This window comes from Pristiophorus japonicus, chromosome 15, assembly GCF_044704955.1.
Source record: "Pristiophorus japonicus isolate sPriJap1 chromosome 15, sPriJap1.hap1, whole genome shotgun sequence".
NCBI lineage: Eukaryota > Metazoa > Chordata > Chondrichthyes > Pristiophoridae > Pristiophorus > Pristiophorus japonicus.
Window position 1 is genome coordinate 39708309 of NC_091991.1, and position 20977 is coordinate 39729285.

Sequence of the window (20977 nt, forward strand, 5' to 3'; positions counted from 1 at the left end):
CTGGATTCTGGAGAGGTCCCAGCAGATTGGAAAACTGAAAATGTAACGCTCCTATTTAAAAAAAGAGGCAGACAAAAAGCAGGAAACTATAGACCAGTTAGCATAACATCTGTGGTTGGGAAAATGTTGGGAGTCCATTATTAAAGAAGCAGTAGCAGGACATTTGGAAAAGCAAAATTTGGTCAAGCAGAGTCAGCATGGATTTATGAAGGGGAAGTCATGTTTGACAAATTTGCTGGAGTTCTTTGAGGATATAGCAAACAGGGTGGATAAAGGGGAACCAGTGGATGTGATGTATTTGGACTTCCAGAAGGCATTTGACAAAGTGCCACATAAAAGATAGGTGCACAAGATAAAAGTTCACGGGGTTGGGGGTAATATATTAGCATGGATAGAGGATTGGCTAACTAACAGAGAACAGAGAGTCGGGATAAATGGTTCATTCTCTGGTTGGCAACCAGTAACTAGTGGGGTGCCGCAGGGATCAATGCTGGGACCCCAACTATTTACAATCTTTAATAACGACTTGGAAGAAGGGACTGAGTGTAACTGAGCCAAGTTTGCTGACAATACAAAGATGGGAGGAAAAGCAACGTGTGAGGAGGACACAAAAAATCTGCAAAAGGACATAGACCGGCTAAGTGAGTGGGCAAAAATTTGGCAGATGGAGTATAATGTTGGAAAGTGTGAGGTCATGCACTTTGGCAGAAAAAAAAATCAAAGAGCAAGTTATTATTTAAATGGAGAAGATTGCAAAGTGCCGCAGTACAGCAGGACCTGGGGGTACTTGTGCATGAAACACAAAAGGATAGTATGCAGGTACAGCAAGTGATCAGGAAGGCCAATGGTATCCTGGCCTTTATTGCAAAGGGGATGGAGTATAAAAGCAGGGAAGTCTTGCTACAGCTATATGAGGTATAGGTGAGGCCACACCTGGAATGCTGCGTGCAGTTTTGGTTTCCATATTTACAAAAGGATATACTTGCTTTGGAGGCAGTTCAGAAAAGGTTCACTAGGTTGATTCTGGAGATGAGGGGGTTGACTTATGAGGAAAGGTTGAGTAGGTTAGGCCTCTACTCATTGGAATTCAAAAGAATGAGAGGTGATCTTATCGAAACGTATAAGATTATGAGAGGACTTGACAGGGTGCTGCAGAGAGGATGTTTCCACTGATGGGGGAGACTAGAACTAGAGGGCATGATCTTAGAATAAGGGGTCGACCATTTAAAACAGATGAGGAGAAATTTCTTCTCTGAGGGTTGCCAATCTGTGGAATTCGCTGCCTCAGAGAGCTGTGGAAGCTGGGACATTGAAAAAATTGAAGACAGAAATAGACAGTTTCTTAAACGACATGGGGATAAGGGGTTATGGAGAGCGGGCGGGAAAGTGGAGCTGAGTCCATGATCAGATCAGCCACAATCTTATTGAATGGCGGAGCAGGCTCGAGGGGCCGTATGGCCTACTCCTGTTCCTATTTCTTATGTTCTTATGTTCTAAGATGGGAAATATATCAACCACGGTTCTTGTTCCTGATCACTATGTTGACTCCTTGCTGGAAGCAGGTTTTTTTGAGGATGTCGGAGGTTGGCAATATTTGATGCAGCTAAGATGCATCACCATTGTTGAGGAAAATGGGATAACAAGCATGCACAATATAATTTGACCTGTTTTTAAAACAAAATCTGTCAAGTGTCCTGTATCATAGAACCTTACAACACAGAAGGAGGCCATTCGGTCCATCATCCTTGTGCCAGCTTTTTGAAAGCACTCTCCAATTAATCCAAATCCCCTGCTCTTTCCCCATAGCCTTGCAATTTTTTCTTGTTGGTAAGTATATATCCAATTGCCTTTTGAAAGTTACTGCTCAATCTGCTTCCACCACCCTTCAGGCAGTACAGTTCCAATCATAACAACTTGCTGTGTAAAATACATTCTCCTCAGTTTCCCTCTGGTTCTTTTGCCAATTATTTGAAATCTCTGTCCTCTGATCACCAACCCACCTGCCATTGGAAACAGTTTCTCCTTATCTACCCGATAAAAACCCCACATCATTTTGAGCACCTCTCTTAACTGTTCCCTTATCCTTTCCTGCCTTAAGGGGAACACTCCCAGCTTCTCTAGTCTCTCCGCATAACTGAAGTCCCTCTGGCAAATCTTCTCCCCACCCTCTTTAGAGCTTTGACATGCTTCCTGAAGTGTAGTGCCCAGAGTTAGTTACTGCTGAATACTGAAAATAGAGAATCAGCATTTCAATTTATGAATCATCCAAGGATTGGATTAATGTTTCTTCATCACAGCCATAAAATCTCAGAATCACAATTTTAAGTATTTAATCTGAGGGTGCATAAATTTCACAGACTGTTTATTTCTCATTACATTTTACAGCATTTACATGGCAGTGAATGAGCACTTTGTCAAACAGACATTTGTTCAACTACCAATAACTCCCAATCCATTCGTCACCGGCTCCCACGGAATTGTGCAGGAGTTAGCGGAGGCGCGAATGCAATGGAACTGCTGGTAGTGCCCCGGGCCGCTGCACCGGCGATGATGACGTCATCACCATGCTTGGCGATCCCTTTTCACCCCATGGCGGCCCGTTTCCGCCTCATGGGTCGCAAACCAGGCCACACACCCATCACGGGGCGAAACTTAAAGGGGAGGTGCGTTTCGCCGCGCGCCACCATCTTTTTTTTCTTACCCCCCCCCCCCCCTTACTGGTCGGGCCGTTGTCCGCTCCTTTCGTGGGGCCTGGGCTGCGGTCATGCACTCCATTTCAGTGCCAGGCTGCGGCCACGACACCCCTTAGCCCTAGTGGCCCAGTGGAGGCCATCAATGGGCCATGCAGATCTCGCAGCGTCCCTCCCCTTTCACGGACATTATGCTCCACTTCCTGAGAGGGACGGTAACAGGAATTTCACTTCCGAGATGGGACTTATCGCCGGGCATAGAATGTCCAGCCCTAGAAAGGTTACCACCCCCAACCGGAACGAGAGGGAATTTTGGCCTCTAGAAGTCAAATGTACTTGGGACTGGAAAATTATGTTTAATGTGGGAAATACAAAGTAACACATATGGGGACAACTAATATTCACGCTGCAAACCATCTGAATGGTTGTGCAATTATGAAAGTGAGGTACAGGAGGATTTGAAAGCTGTTCAAGATTAACCTTGGAGATGATCAGTTTTAGTTAAATCACCATTTTACACGAAAAGCAGATTGTTCCGGTACATTGCCAGGAGTTTAAGAATTCTGTATTACCTCTCTTAAAACATTAAAGAGGCCAAAGATTGAAAATTGCATCCAACTCTGGTCACAAAACCACCAAGGGGGCATTATGTATTATAAAGAATAGAGGAGAGCAGGAAACGGAATACCAGCGTTAGATTACTGCTCCAGGAGGATAGGCCAATGGAACAATGACAAATAAATATAAACTATTGCAAAAAGATGGTATTAAAGTTTTATAGTGTTGAGAACAGTTAAAGCAGAAGTTTGAACTGGAACACAAGACAATGGCATGCTTTGAAAATAAGGAAACATTAATTTAAACATTATCAAAAGATATAACTACTCGCTTAAGTTAATTTATGTGAGCACGCCTTTGGCGCAGTGGTGGCATTCCGCCTGAGTCAGAAGGTGCAGGGTTCAAACCACACTCAGTATAGCACTAACGCCCCAATCGGCTGGTGTAAAAAGATGGTTACAGCCATGGAAGCAGTGTCCACGTTACGGCCTGTCAGACTGCTAATCAACCCGCGAGTTTTTCCACTGCTTCACACTCTTCTCCAAGGGGTGAGTGAGAAGACACAAAAATGATGCTGAGTTAATTTAGAGAATACAGAGCCTGTAGATTCTACCTAAATAACAAACTGCAGCAGTTGTTTTGCTGCAGGACAATGTAGAAGTGTGAAAGCTTAAATATAGTGCAAGGTGGTGTTACATGGGCAAGAGACTTTGAACAACGGGGAATAATGCTGAGCTTGCTACATAAGTGCATAACTAGAATCAACAAGTTCAGACTAAACAAGCCTGACTCTGTGGATCAATAACCAAACCAAAGCGGAAAAATGGCCTCTACAAATTCTGCAGCGAGAGAAAGGAAAGGTATTTTTTATTCATTCATGGAATGTGGGCGTCGCTGGCAAGGCCAGCATTTATTGCCCATCCCTAATGGCCCTTGAGAAGGTAATGGAGAGCCGCCTTCTTGAGCCGCTGCAGTCTGTGTGGTGAAGGTACTCCTGCAGTGCTGTTAGGGAGGGAGTTCCAGGATTTTGACCCAGCAACGACGAAGAAACGGAAATATACTTCCAAGTCAGGATGGTGTGTGACTTGGAGGGGAACTTGGAGGTGGTGGTGTTCCCATGCGCCTGCTGCCCTTGTCCTTCTAGCTGGCAGAGGTTGCGAGTTTGGGAGGTACTGCCGAAGAAGCCTTGGCGAGTTGCTGCAGTGCAATCATAGCTACCCTATGTGTGTTACAAAGCTCAGTCAATCTCGGCATGGACTGGTTGGGCCGAATGGCCTGTTTCTGTGCCGTATTGTAAGAATAAAAGTGTATATTAATGATAGAATTGATATGGAGTGTATGTAATAAAGGTGAATTGTGTGTGTATGTATAAAGGGCAGAAGTGCAGATTACACAGGCAGGCTGCAGTTTTGAACTCAGGAACACAAAATGGATATTCAAGTTCAAGTCTTCTCTGGGTGGGCGGAGCTTGAGGAACAAAAGGAGTATGACTTTGAAACCCATCGAAACCAAAAGGTGCTAATTGGAAAACGATTAACCTAATCAAGGAACGGCTCCAATTCCTGCAATAAAAAACTGCCCTGGAACTAAGACCCAATCCTGGGGCCTTACCAATTTATGTTGAGAGACAATGGACCTCAAGAGATATAAAAAGGCAAGTTTAAAGCCTGTTCCCTCTTTGATGACCACGCGCGAAGCAGGAAGCCTCCCTCTACAGAACCAGAGCAAGGAGGAAGGCTGCGTGCTTTGCTTGACACAGAGGGAAATATATGTCTGTGTAAATCTGTAACTCATTACCTCACCTGCTGTAACTTAGTAGAGTCCATAGGATACAAATAGACTGCAGTTGTGTTTGATAGGCTATGTGCATAACTACAGAACCAGTGGGAAGTTGTTTAACCGACACAGCCTCCAGGCCAAGTCCAAGATCACCCCAACCTCTGTCGTTGAGCTACAGTATGCGGACGACACCTGCTTCTGCGCACATTCTAAGGCTAAACTCCAGGATATAGTCGATGTATTTACTGAGCATGGGCCATACTCTAAACATCCGTAAGACAAAGGTCCTCCACCAGCCTGTCCTCGCCGCACAGCACTGCCCCCCCAGACATCAAGATCCACGCGCAGCCCTCGACAACGTTTACCATTTTCCATACCTCGGGAGCCTCTGGTCAACAAAAGCAGACACTGATGCGGAGATTCAACACCGCCTCCAGTGCAGCCTTCGGCCGCCTGAGGAAAAGAGTATTCGAAGACCAGGCCCTCAAATCTACCACCAAGCTCATGATCTACAGGGCTGTATTAATACCCGCCCTCCTGTATGGCTCAGAGGCATGGACAATGTACAGAAGGCACCTCAAGTCGTTGGAGATGTATCACCAATGATGTCTCCGCAAGATCCTACAAATCCCCTGGGAGGACAGGTGCACCAACATCAGTGTCCTCGTCCAGGCTAACATCCCCAGCATTGAAGCACTGACCACACTTGATCAGCTCCGCTGGGCAGGCCACATAGTTTGCATGCCAGACACGAGACTCCCAAAGCAAGCGGAGCTCCTTCACGGCAAACGAGCCAAAGGTGGGCAGCGGAACCGTTACAAGGACACCCTCAAAGCCTCCCTGATAAAGTGCGACATCACCACTGACACCTGGGAGTCCCTGGCCAAAGACCGCCCTAAGTGGAGGAAGTGCTGAGCACTTTGAGTCTCAACGCAGAGAGCGTGCAGAAATCAAGCACAGGCAGCGGAAAGAGCGTGCGGCAAACCAATCCCACCCACCCCTTCCCTCAACAACTATCTATCCCACCTGTGACAAAGTCTGTGGCTCTCGTATTGGGCTGTTCAGCCACCAAAGAACTCACTTCAGGAGTGGAAGCAAGTCTTCCTCGATTCCGAGGGACTGCCTATGATGATGATGATGATGTGGATGTGTGTGGGTTTAATAAACTTATTCCAAATTGTTTTAAAAGAATTGGTCTTGCTGTCAATTTAGAAATCTTACAGTATAGCCTATGTAATCTTGTAGATGGTACACACTGCAGCCACGGTATGCCGGTGGTGAAGGGAGTGAATGTTTAAGGTGGTGGATGGGGTGCCAATCAAGCGGGCTGCTTTGTCCTAGATGGTGTCGAGCTTGTTGAGTGTTGTTGGAGTTGCACCCATCCAGGCAAGTGGCGAGTATTCCATCACACTGCTGACTTATGCTTTGTAGATGGTGGACAGGCTTTGGGAGTCAGGAGGTGATGCACTCACTGCAGAAACCCAGCCTCTGACCTGCTCTTGTTGCCACAATATTTATATGGCTGGTCCAGTTAAGTTTCTGGTCAATGGTGACCCCCAAGATGTTGATGGTCGGGGATTCGGCGATGATAATGCTGTTGAATGTCTTTGAATGGTTGACTAGAATAAAGTAGAAATAGATCAGACGTGTGATCAGAGGGGAAAAGAAAGATCTAGAAAATAGTAGCTTAAGAGGCAAAGCATGTCAGTAAGAAATCATACTGTAAATTAATCAATACTTAGAGGAAGAATCTCGCCATCTAAGAATCTTCTAAACTTTCTGCAGTTCAACTCCAGTAACTAGTTATATCAGAAACTTCTCCCATCATCACATATTATAGTCAAAATATGAGGCATATATAGAATATTTAGAGCAGCACCATCCCAGAATATTAAAATGCCCGCAACCTTCAATGTATTAAAAACAAATGTTACTTAAAATTCTGCCATTATACAAATCTAACTTAAAATATATTAAAATTAGTACTTGGGTCACATGTTTCACTGAAAAATCCTATGTAAACATTCCTATGGAGCAGGCTCGAGGAGGTCAAATGGCCTACTCCTGCTCCTATTTCTACTGTTCTATAGACATACTCATGTTAAAATGTTCACAAGCACTTGTAACTCTTCACCTGTCACATTTCCCCATGATACCAATAGGTTACACTCTAATACTGTTTCCATTGTTAATTCTATCACTCCCTGTAACCAGCAATCACTGAAGATGCTTTATTGAGCCTTCAGCGTGCAGTTGCCGATCTCCCACCACTGGCGGTGCTGTGGCACAAGCCGCCCAAGTCGATCAACCATTTTGCTTTCTGTTCCCCTTTTCCCTCCCCCTCCCACCCGTCCTTACCTCAGATGTTTAATGATATTTTAATTTTAACATTTCAATTTAACAAAAAAAATCAATTTAGCTGGCCCTGGCTTCCTCTTTGCCCACTTCTGGGACCTTCAGGCAACAGCCCTGCCCCCAGTCCCTGCTGCTTCTGCTGTTTAAGCCCACCAACTGCCTTCAACATGTGCTCCTGCCTGCTCCCTCTTACTGCTGTTCCCACTGGCCCAATGACATTCTGGCCTCCTCTTCTATTTTCAGTGGGTCCAGTTCCTGTGACTCGCACTGGCCTAACAAAGCCACCGTCCCAGGCCTCCAACTGTCATCAGCAGCTGCTCCCATTCCCACTGGCCCAATATTCCTTGACCTCCTTTTATCAGTCCTGGTTCCTGCCATTGCTACTGGACCAATAATGTCCGTGTTTCCCCTTCTTTGCTCCTGCTGGCGTCAATGTCCCCTGCCATTCTCTGTAGCCTATAATAAGTGCTTTGGATAAAATATAAGTCTCCGCAGATCCTCTTCTAGTTTTTAAGTATTTTAAGGAACTAATTTCTTCTTGAAAAGGATATGAAGGGTCACACAGAAAGGAAGGGGTGTCACAGAGAGAGGAACAGGAGGACTACATGTACAGCATATCACACTCACATAAGCAACATGGGCCTATGCGCCAATGTTCCCTGTAAGCTGCTCTTTGTTCTCGGTGGCCTGTTTCTTTTACGACAGTCCCTTTAAATTTATGCCTTCCCAATTACTGCACGGCCGCACTGGAGGGAACATTGCTATGCACTGCTGTAACCTGCTATAATAAACATTTCCAATAAGAATTCCAATGTTAGAACATCAACACTTACCGTTTACACTTATCAGTAATCATTACCTGTCACGCCACTAGGTGGTGCTGAATTATTTTTGCCGACAAATTATTTGAAGCGCTTTCAATTTTTCATGCATCACTTTTTTTTCCTCAGTAACTGAAATTTCTATTTCCGAAATAAAGTTTCAAACAATATATAAAGCTCAAAAATACATATTTCACAACTACATGAATAAATTTATCCACTGAGTTGTCATTTGTGTCTTTTTGTACCTTGATTACATTTTTTACTTCAAGGCCTCAGCTTCTCTCAAACCCTGGGCTTGGGTAGATACGAATGACATGAGTACATGTGATAATTTTAGTAAAAATGCCATTAAAAGTAAATTAGCATTCTCACTCATCCATTATTCTCTGGAAATTTCTTATGATTTTCAATAATCATTATATTAGGTTTTGTATTTCAATTTTAAGAGCTTTCTTACACAAAATTGAACACAAGCTTAAATAATAAAATATCAATATTTGCTAATCGACTATAAATTAATAGCAAACCATATCTAGTAGTCTGAAGAAAAATTGATAACAGCTCCTTTTAATTTACAAAATGTAAATTTAATTTTGTCCTGTTCCTCGAGGGCATATTTAAAAAAGCACAGATTTAATTAATGAGTTCCCAGATCCAGTCAGACTTACAGCCCTCTGGGTCAGTTGGAGTCACAGTCATGACAGTAAGCCCATTGTATCTGGGACTGTACCACGTGCTGTCTGGGGTAAAGGGTCAGGAACTTGTAGTGAAAATTCTTCAGCCCCCCCCATCTGTTATTTGACAATCCTTATGAGACAGCTGCAGTGCTTTCATTTTGAAATTTGCTAGTTGTAGAAATACAATATTAGCAGCTCTACTGATCACAAGGCCCAATATTAAGGAAATTAGCCCAAGGAAACAAGTCAACTTTATTTAATGACTAAATTTTAACGGTTTGTACTCAAACAAAATCCTTTGTCAGATATTCTGAAATGTGTTGGGGTATTTAAACAGTAGTACATAGGAGCATAGGAACAGGAGTAGGCCATTTGGCCCCATGAGCCTGTTCTGCCATTCATGGCTGATCTGTGACCTAACTTCATATACCCGCCTTTGCCCCATATCCCTTAATCCCATTGCCGTTTGCGGAAGAGAGTTCCAAACGTCTAGGAAAAATATTGATGGCATTATATGTGAAAGGAATCCAGTTTGTAATATTGCAATTCCACCCCGCACTCTCTCTGCAGCCTCCTCCTCTTCAATGTGTACTGGAGGCTCTTGCCCTTGGGTTATATTGCATATCTGTGGCTAGATAGTCAGGACATGGCTGTCCGAGCAAAATATTTCCTACAATTCTAACTTCTTAAATAGGAGTTCTTAATGGACATTGTCTTATAAGCCAAATTTCTAATGAATGTTAAATAGTACAACTATATATTCAGGCCGAGTGATGCTATCCTACCACAGTGGTGCCTTTCCTGGTAGTGAATAATATTACAAGCTGCAATTCTTCACAATGCACATAAAATGGGGTTCAACATTCTTCGCAAAGCATTTTGTTGGTGATTAAGATTATTCAAAAAGATAGAGCAGAGTTACATAGCAACATAAGAAATAGGAGCATGAGTAGGCTATCTGGCCCCTCGAGCCTGCTCTGCATTCAATAAGATAATGGCTAATCTGATCTTGGCCTCAACTCCACTTCCCTGCCCTCTCCCCAGAACCCTTGACTTCCTTATCTTTCAAAAATCTATCTATCTCCACCTTTAAATTTATCCAATGACCTAGCCTCCACAGCTCTCTGGGGTACAGAATTTCAAAGATTCACGACCCTCTGAGAGAAGAAATTCTTCCTCATTTCCGTTTTAAGTGGGCGACCCCTTATTTTGAGACTATGCCCTCTAGTTCTAGATTCCGCCACAAGAGGAAACATCCTCTCTACATCCAACCTGTCAAGCCCCCTCAGAATCTTGTACATTTCAATAAGAGCACCTCTCAGTCTTCTAAACTCCAAGGAGTATAGGCTGAATCTGCTCAACCTATCTTCATATGACAACCCTTTCATCTCAGGAATCAACCTCGTGAACCTTCTCTGAACTGCCTCCAATGCAAGTATATCCCTCCTTAAATAAGAAGACCAATAGTGTACGTAGTACTCCAGGTGTGGTCTCACCAACACCCTGTATAGTTGCAGCAGGACTTCCTTACTTTTATATCCATCCCCCTTGCAATAAAAGCCAACATTTCATTTGCTTTCCTAATGAATTGCTGTACCTGCATGCTATCTTTGAGTTTCATGTACAAGGACCCCCAGATCCCTCTATACCGCAGCATTTTGTACTCTGACCCCATTTAAATAATAATTTGCTTTTTTATTTTTCCTACCAAAGTGGAGAACCTCACATTTTCCCACATTGTACTCCATCTGCCAAATTTTTGCCCACTCACTTAGCCTGTCTATATCCCTTTGTAGGTTCTTTGCATCCTCCTCACATCTTGCTTTCTGACTTATCTTTGTATCATCAGCAAATTTGGCTACATTACATTTGGTCCCTTCATCCAAGTCATTAATATTTATTGTAAATAATTGAGGCTCCAGCACTGATCCCTGTGGCACCCCACTAGTTACAGTTTGCCAACCTGAAAATGACCCATTTATCCCTACTCTCTGTTTTCTGTTAGTTAGCCCATCCTCTGTCCATACCCCCAACATGAGCTCTTATCTTGTGCAGTAACCTTTTATGTGGCACCTTGTCAAATGCTGACAATCCAAATACATGACATCTACTGGTTCCCCTTTATCTACCCCGCTCATTACATCCTCAAAGAACTCCAGCAAGTTTGTCACACATGATTTCCCTTTCATAAAACCATGCTGACTCTGCTTGACTACATTATGATTTTCTAAATGTCCTGCTACTATTCCTTAATAATGGACTCCAGCATTTTCCCAATGACAGATGTTAGGCTAATTGGTCTACAGTTTCCTGCTTTCTGTCTCCCTCCTTTCTTAAATAGGGGCGTTACATTTGCGGTTTTCCAATCCGCTGGGATCTCTCCAGAATACAGGGAATTTTGGTAGATTACAACCAATGCATTCACCATCTCTGCAGCCACTTCTTTTAAGGGCCTAGGATGCAGGCCATTAGGTCCAGGGGACTTTTCCTAGTTTGCCCAATACTTTTTCTCTAGTGATAATGATTGTTTTAAGTTCCACCACCCCCCACAATAGCCCCTTCATTATCAATTTTTGGGATGCTTTTAGTGTCTTCTACTGTGAAGACCGATAGAAAATATTTGTTCAAAGTCTCTGCCATTTCCCTGTTTCCCATTATTAATTCCCCAGTCTCATCTGTAAGGGACCAACGTTTACTTTAGCTACTCTCTTCCTTTTTATATACCTGTAGAAGCTCTTACTGTCTGCTTTTATATTTTTTGCTAGTTTACTCTCATAAACTATCTTCTCTCTCTTTATCATTTTTTTTAGTCGTCCTTTGCTGGTTTCTAAAAATTTCCCAATCCTTTGGCCTTCCACTGTTCTTTGCAACATTGTATGCCTGTTTTCAATTTGATACCATCCTTTACTTCCTTAGTTAGCCGCGGATGGTTTATCCTTCTCTTAGAGTCTTTCTTTCTCATTGGAATATATCTTTGCTGAGAGTTATGAAGTATCTCCTTAAATGTTTGCCACTCGTTATCTACCGTCTTACCCTTTAATTTATTTTCCCAGTTCACTTTAGCCAGCTCTGCCTTCATATCTTTGTAATTGACTTTATTTAAGTTCAGGACACTAGTTTGAGACCCAGCTTTTTCATCCTCAAACTGAATTTGAAATTCTACCATGTTGTGATCACTCTTCCCAAGAAAATCCTTTCCGATGAAATCATTAATTAATCCTGTCTCATTACACCATTACCAGATCTAAAATAGCTTGCTCCCTAGTTGGTTCCACAACATATTGTTCTAAGAAACCATCCCGCATACACTCTATGAACTCTTCCTCAAGGCTATCTCTGCCAATTTGATTTGTCCAATCAATATGAAGATTAAAATCGCCCATGATTATTACCATACCTTTCTTACAAGCCTCCATTATTTCTTGATTTATACTCTGTCCTACATTGTTTGGAGGCCTGTAGACACTCCCACCAGTGACTTCTTTCCCTTATTATTTCTTATCTCCACCCAAACTGATTCTACATCTCGATTTTCTGAGCCAATATCAGTTCTCGGTACTGCACTGATCTCATCCTTTATTAACAGAGCTACCCCGCCTCCTTTTCCTTTCTGCCTATCCCTCCAAAATGACAAATACCCCTAAATATTCAGTTCCCAGCCTTGGTCACCTTGCAACCACATCTCTGTAATGGCTATCAGATCATACCTATTTATTTCTATTTGTGCAGTCAACTCATCTATCTTGCTACGAATGCTGCGTGCATTCAGATAAAGAGCTTTTAATTTTGTCTTTTTACCATTTTTCCCCACTTTCAGATGCTCTGTCCCTTCCTGTCACACTCTAGTTATCGTTACCCTTATTGCTACCCTGTACTATTGCCTTCTCCTTTCTCTTTGACTTTTGACATTTCCGCTCACCGGATCCCGCCCCCCCCCCCGCCACTAATTAGTTTAAAGCCCTATCTACAGCCCTAGTTATTCGATTCGCCAGGATACTAGTCCCAACCTGATTCAAATGAAGCCTGTCCCGACGGAACAGCTCCCTCTTACCCCAGTACTGGTGCCAGTGCCCCATGAATTGAAACCCATTTCTCCCACACAAGTCTTCAAGCCACATGTTTATCTCTGATCTTATTTACCGTATGCAAATTTGCTCGTGGCTCAGGTAGTAATCCAGAGATTATTACCTTTGTGGTTCTGCTTTTTAATTTAGCCCCTAGTTCTTCAACAAAAATCAGCACCATGGAACTGGACAACATAGTATACATCAGACTTGCAATCTTCCAGCATTTCTCGCATCCTTCGCCACACACACTTTTCATACCAAATGTTGCAGTGTTATCTGCAGCCTCTTGCCCTAAACTCTGAAGTTCCACACCAACTAATTTGTTTGTTTTTAAATGGCTCTTGACAACTGAATGATGATGTGGGTTACTTCTAGCACTAGAGTTTAAATCCAGCCCAGATTGATAAGATGAAAATCTCTATTCTCTCTGATGGTTATAAAAATAGACTGTTTCAAACAAGGTCTGCAATGAGTACACAACACAAAACAGCACATTATAGAATGAAGTAGCAGTCACAGCAGACAGATGGATGTATTGAGAGGATTTTGAACTCATGGTCATAAAATTCCGGCCTCGCTGGGCCCATACGGAATACGTACCCGGCGAGGCCCCGCAAAAGCTGGTTTTCGGCGCGCAAAACCGTTTTTTCCGATCTGTCACGGTATCTCTTGACAGATTCTCCTCATCCCCGCACCCAGGACATTCGCGCGGGCGAGACTGGGCTATTTGCCCAACTCTTGCCCAGCGCATGTCCTTCAAACTCTTGTGCCTGGTAAAAGCAGGTGCATAGCCTACTTTTACTAGCGTAAGAGTTTTAAAACACATAAAAATTAAAATAACAAACCCTATCCACTAAGGTAAGTTTATTTTAAACCTTAATAAAACACTTTAAACAAAAATCCCACAAATATTTTTTTTTTCTAAAACATTTAATGAATTCTAATTTCAATTAATTTTAATTATATGAGGTGTGTTTGTTTTTTTTTCTTATTAATAGCAATGAGATGTCGTTGATACGGAGATCTTATTGCTATTAATGAGAATACTGTACCTGCTTGGTTGTGCAATCACGTGACTGCACCTGCTGCATTCGAATGTTGAGGACTGGAGCGCGCACCGAAGATCGGGAAGAGAAGGCCTCCCCACCGGAATCGCAGGTACCTCCGGGACCACCAGATAAATTCGTAAAAAATCTCGCGCCGAAGGAAGCCTCCGACCCGAATGTCAGGCCCATTGATTTTATATCCAGAAATCTCAAATCTTTCAATATTCCATCAGGAGGCTTGAGCTATATTTGATATGGAGCATCTTTAAGTTTCATTCCTCCTTTCAGCCTTCCAGTGAATATTTTAAGAGGAAGATATTTATTTTATGAGCATTGAGCTGGCTGCAGTATTATAGGTCAAAAAAGCATTGCTAATGTGGCATTGATTTATAAGCTGGTGAAATGAGGAAAAAATTGAAGGAAAAGAAATTGCAGGGCTACAGGGAAAGGGCGGGGCAGTGGGACTAGCTGAAATGCTCTTGCAGAGAGCCAGCATGGGCTCTACGGGCCGAATGGCTTCCTTCTTTGCTGTAACCATTCCATGATTTTTTTTTTTCCCCCTTCTGGTTCAAGCCTCAATGATAATGGGCGCATGTACATTTTACCCAATTCATCTAGTCTTTCTTTACAGACATTAAATGTAGGCAAGTGTCTGAAATGTAGTTGGTTGTGGAGCAGAATGGATTATGCCACTCAGACAATGAAGAGCTCAAGCTTTTTCTTCTTATCTCCCAAGATGGAACACACTCCCCTCTATTTAAAAAAAAAATTTGATGTGGTTTGTGCTGTGCAGTGTAGTCCCAACATACTTATCATTTACAAAAATAATACAGAATCCTAGGACAGGAAATCTCTCCCTCCCCACAAACTCCTGACATTACACTCAAACTTATGTGTACTTTTAACTTGGAAGCTTAATATGGGTTCATCTTGTCTGGGGTACTGTTTAAAATAGTTAATCAGCTAATGCATACAAGTCCCACATACCCTCCACCCAACCTCTGGTTTAGTTATGGTGACTGACATCATAGTAATGTCCCTGTATTGTGAGCTGTCTGAGAACTTGTAGCCACTAATTGACTATCCCATTTATTTTTGTAACTTTCAAAAATTATGATTTGCTAATTTTATTAACCATAACACAACTTTCATTTATATAGAATCATAGAAATTTACAGCACGGAAGGAGGCCATTTCGACCCATCGTGTCCGTGCTGGCTAAGAAAGAGCCATCCAGCCTAGTCCCACTTTCCAGCTCTAGGTCCGTAACCCTGCAGGTTACGACACTTCAAGTGCACATCCAAATACTTTTTAAATGTGGTGAGGGTTTCTGCCTCTAACATCCTTTCAGGCAGTGAGTTCCAGACCTCCACCATCCTCTGTGTGAAGAAATTTCCCCTCCAATCCCCTCTAAATCTTCTACCAATTACTTTAAATCTATGCCCCCGGTTGTTGACCCCTCTGCTGAGTGAAACAAGTCCACCCTATCCACTCTATCGAGGCTGCTCATAATTTTATACACCTCTATAAGGTCTCCTCTCAGCCTCCTCTGTTCCAAAGAAAACAAACCCAGCCTATCTAATTTTTCCTCTTAGCTAAAATTCTCCAGTCCAGGCAACATCCTCGTAAATCTCCTCTGTACCCTCTAGTGCAATCACATCTTTCCTGTAATGTGATGACCAGAACTGCACGCAGTACTCTAGCTGTGGCCTAACTAGTGTTTTATACAGTTCAAGCTCTTGTATTCCATGCCTCAGCTAATAAAGGCAAGCATTCCGTATGCCTTCTTAACCACCTTATCTATCTGGCCTGCTACCTTCAGGGATCTGTGCACATGCACTCCAAGGTCCCTTTATTCCTCTGCGTCTGACCACACTCGACAAGCTCTGTTGGGCGGGCCACATTGTCCGCATGCCCGACACAAGACTCCCAAAGAAAGCGCTCTACTAGGAACTCCTACACGGCAAGCGAGCCCCAGGTGGGCAGAGGAAACGTTTCAAGGACACCCTCAAAGCCTCCTTGATAAAGTGCAACATCCCCACCGACACCTGATGTGCCTGGCCAAAGACCGCCCTAAGTGGAGGAAGAGCATCCGGGAGGGTGCTGAGCATCTCGAGTCTCATCGCCGAGAGCATGCAGAAATCAAACACAGGCAGCGGAAGGAGCGTGCGGCAAACCAGACTCCCCACCCACCCTTTTCTTCAACCACAGTCTGTCCCACCTGTGACAGAGACTGTAATTCCCATATTAGACTGTACAGTCACCTGAGAACTCACTTTTAGAGTGGAAGCAAGTCTTCCTCGATTTCGAGCGACTGCCTATGATGATGATGATGATGATGATTCCTCTACACTTCTCAATTTACCATTTAACCATTTAATGTGTATTCCCCTGCCTTGTAGCCTTCCCCAAATGCATTAACTTACACTTCTCTGGATTGAATTCCATTTGCCACTGTTCTGCCCACTTGACCAGTTCATTGATATTTTCCGCAGCTTTCTTCATTATCAACCACACAGCCGATTTTAGTATCATCTGCAAACATCTTAATCATACCCCCTATATTCAAGTCTAAATCATTGATATATACCACAAAAATCAAGGGACCTAGTACTCAATCCTGCAGAACCCCTCTGGAAACAACCATTCCACTCACAAAAACACCCATCAACCGTTCCCCTTTGCTTCCTGCCTCTGAACCAAGTTTTGGATCCAACTAGCCACTTTGCCCTGGATCCCATGGGCTTTTACTTTCGTGACTAGTCTGCCATGTGGGACCTTATCAAAAGCCATGCTAAAATCCATATACACTATATCAAACACACTACCCTCATCGACCCTCTTGTTATCTCCTCAAAAAATGCAATCAAATTAGTCAGACGCGACCTTCCCTTAACAAATCCATGCTGACTGTCCTTGATTAATCCGTGTATTTCTAAATGAAGATTTATCCTGTCCCTCAGAATTTTTTCTAACAATGTTCCCACCACCGATGTTAGGCTGACTGGCCTGTAATTACTCGCTCTATCCCTTTCTCCCTTTTTAAACACAGGTACCACGTTAGCAGTCCTCCGGCACCACACTGTAGCCAGAGAGATTGGAAAATAATGGTCAGAGCCTCTGCTATTTCCTCTTTTGCTTCTCTTAACAACCTGGAATACATTTCATCTGGGTCTGGGGATTTATCCACTTTCAAAGCTGCTAAATCCCTTATTACTCCCTTTCTCACTATGTTTATTTCATCTAATATTTCACACTCCTCCTCCCTGATTGCAATGTCTGCATCGCCCCTCTCTTTTGTGAAAACAGGCACAAAGTATTCATTGACAACCATACCGGAGTCTTCCGCCTCTACACACACATTACCTTTATTGTTTCTAATAGGCCCTACTCTTTTAGTTTTCCTCTTAATGTATTTATAAAACATCTTTGGGTTTTCCTTGATTTTACTTGCCATGCCCTCTCTTTGCTTTCCTAATTTCCTTATTAATTTCACCCTTGTACTTTCTATACTCTAGAGTTTCTGCAGTATTGAGGTATCGGTCATAAGCTTCCCTTTTTTTTCTTTATCCTAACCTGTATGTCCCTTGACAGCCAGCACTTTTTTTTCAAAAAATACACCTCAATGTTAGTAGGAGAGTTACAAGAGACAATAAAATATCAATAAACTATATCAGTTTATTTTATGTTACAGCATTAAATTTTGGGTCGTGTCTATTTGCAACACCAAATTTCTGATTGGTCCCCTTGGAGGACAAGACACAGCCAACAGCTTGACTGGAGTAATCAAGATTTCTGCAATGTGTAATTTGATCCATTCATTGTAACATTCAGGATCCCGAGCTCACAGTGCTGCTTTCAAAGGACAGGGCTCACCCTCCTGGGCGAGGAGCACTCAAGTGCTCACACTGGCGAGTTTCCATAGCAAGGGACGAGACCATAGAGGGATTTTAACATGAGGATGAAAATTTTAAAATCATGGTGTTAGTGGACATTGTTCCCCCTAATCTTTTAGGGGTACGCAGTTCCTTTAACGGGAAGGGTAAAGGTCAGCGATCAGAGATTGGTGGGGGGAGAGATTGGCCATCGTGGCTGGAGGGAGAGAGACGCTGCGATCTGCAAGAGGAAAGCTGAAGGCTTCCTTGAGGGGCCGGGGTAGGGGAGCTGGGAGCACTTCTTTCCTACTGGCCCACTAGGAGTGCTGAAAAGGCATTTACCTTGTGGAGCCGGCAGCCCCCGCCTCCCTTTCACTGCCGGATTGCACGACCCCTGGGCAACCCACGCTGCAGCAGGAAATTTTTAATTGGGCTCCCAATTCCACCGAGGGAGCCTGATTTAAATATGTTAATGAAGTGTCCTGTCTCTCCAGGGCGGGGCACTCAGACGCCACAATATCCACCCACGTGCCACTCTTTAACCATCCACCACCCCTGCCACCCCCCCCTCCCCCACTCCCCCACTCCCCCACTCCAACCTCTCATGGTTGAATCTATACATCAACTCCTAGAGTAGCAAGGGCACAGAATGTATTCTGGGTGGGAGACTTCAATGTCCATGGCCAAGAGTGGCTCGGTAGCACTATTACTGACTGAGCTGGCCGAGTCCTGAAGGTCAAAGCTGACAGACTGGGCCTGCGACAGGTGGTGAGAGAACCGACATGAGCAAAAAAATCTACTTGACCTCGTCCTCACCAATCTACCTGTCGCAGATGCATCTATCCATGACCAGCGCACAGTCATTGTGGAGACAAAGTCCCATCTTCGCACTGAGGACACCCTTCATCGTGTTGTGTGGAACTACCACCATGCTAAATGGGATAGATTTAGAACAGATCTAGCAGCTCAAAACTGGGCATCCATGTGGGCCATCAGCAGCAGTGGAATTGTATTCCACCACAATCTGTAAACTCAAGGCCCGGCATATCCCTCACTCTAACATTACCATCAAACCAGGGGACCAACCCTGGTTCAATGAGGAGTGTAGAAGAGCATGCCAGGAGCAGCACCAGGCGTACCTGAAAATGAGGTGACAACCTGCAACATTGGACTCATGCATGCTAAACAGTGGAAGCAGCATGCTATAGACAGAGCTAAGCGATCCCACAATCAACAGATCAGATCAAAGCTCTGCAGTCCTGCCACATCCAGTTGTGGATGGTGGTGGAAAATTAAACAACTAACAGGAGGAGGAGGCTCCATGAATATCCCCATTCTCAATGATGGCAGAGCCCAGCACACGAGTGCAAAAGACAAGGCTGAAGCGTTTGCAACCATCTTCATCCAGAAGTGCCAAGTGAATGATCCATATCGGCCTCCTCATGAGGTCGCCACCATCACAGAAGACAGTCTTCAGCCAATTCGATTCACTCCAGTGATATCAAGAAACGACTGAGCGCACTGGCTACTGCAAAGGCCATGGCCCCAACAACATCCCGGCTATCGTGCTGAAGACATGTTCCAGAACGAGCCGCGCTTCTAGCCAAGATGTTCCAGTACAGCTACAACACTGGCATCTATCCAACAATGTGGAAAACTGCCCAAGTATGTTCTGTCCAAAAAAGCAAGACAAATTCAATCTGGCCAGTTATGCACCATCAATCTACGCTCAATCATCAGCAAAGTGATGGAAGGTGTCGTCGACAGTGCTATCAAGCTGCACTTACTCACCAATAACCGGCTCACCGATGCCAGGGTCATTCAGCTCCAGACCTCATTACAGCCTTGGTCCAAACATGGAAAGCAGAGCTGAATTCCAGAGGTGAGGTGAGAGTGACTGCCCTAGGCAGTATTTGACCGAGTGAGGTATCAAGGAACACGAGAAAAACTAAGTCAATCGGAATCAGGGGGAAAACCTGCCACTGGCTGGAGTCATACCGAGCACAAAGGAAGATGGTTGTGGTGGTTGGAGGGCAATCATCACAGCCCCAGGACATCGCTGCAGGAGTTCCTCAGGGCAGTGTCCTAAGCCCAACCATCTTCAGCTGCTTCATCAATGACCTTCCTACCATCATAAGATCAGAAGTGGAGATGTTCGCTGATGCGAATGGTACTGCAGTGTTCAGTACCATTCACATCTCCTCAGATAATGAAGCAATCGATGCCCGCAGCAAGACCTGGATGACATTTTAGCTTGGGCTGATAAGTGGCAAGTAACATTCGCACCACACAAGTGCCAGGCAATGACTATCTCCAACAAGCGAGAGTCTAACCCTTGACATTCAACAGCATTACCATCGTCAAATCCCCCACCATCAACATCCTAGGGGTCACCATTGACCAGAAATTAAGACCAGTCACATGAATACTGTGGCAGCAAGAGGTCAGAGCCTGGGTATTCTGCAGCAAGTGTGTCACATCCTGACTCTCCAAAGCCCTTCCACTATCTACAAGGCACATGTCAGGAGTGTGATGGAATACTCTCCACTTGCCTGGATGAGTGCAGCTCCAACAACACTCAACAAGCTCAACAGCATAGAGGACAAAGCAGCCCGCTTTATTGACACCCCATCAACCACCTTAAACATTCACTCCCCCCACCACCAGCAAACCATGGCTGCAGTGTATACATAGAAACATAGAAACATAGAAAATAGGTGCAGGAGTAGGCCATTCGGCCCTTCGAGCCTGCACCAACATTCAATAAGATCATGGCTGATCATTCACCTCAGTACCCCTTTCCTGCTTTCTCTCCATACCCCTCGATCCCTTTAGCCGTAAGGGCCATATCTAACTCCCTCTTGAATATATCCAATGAACTGGCATCAACAACTCTCTGCGGCAGGGAATTCCACAGGTTAACAACTCTCTGAGTGAAGAAGTTTCTCCTCATCTCAGTCCTAAATGGCCTACCCCTTATCCTAAGATTGTGTCCCCTGGTTCTGGACTTCCTCAACATCGGGAACATTCTTCCCGCATCTAACCTATCCCGTCCCATCAGAATCTTATACGTTTCTATGAGATCCCCTCTCAGCCTTCTAAACTC

General features: G+C 44.0%; 1 protein-coding gene across 10 annotated transcripts in view; it reads right to left on the reverse strand.

The window, feature by feature from the left end:
* The window catches only part of LOC139280710 (suppressor of tumorigenicity 7 protein homolog), a 210304-nt gene that overhangs the window by 155511 nt on the left and 33816 nt on the right, over positions 1 to 20977 (reverse strand). Inside the window, exon 1 of one of the 10 annotated variants that reach the window (XM_070900342.1) lies at positions 6109 to 6130. The exons of the other annotated variants lie outside the window; for them this stretch is intronic. Coding sequence (XP_070756443.1) covers position 6109 — 1 coding nt within the window. The 5' untranslated portion in view covers positions 6110 to 6130. Of the gene's footprint in view, positions 1 to 6108; positions 6131 to 20977 lie in introns of those variants that run through there. 10 annotated transcript variants of the gene reach the window in all.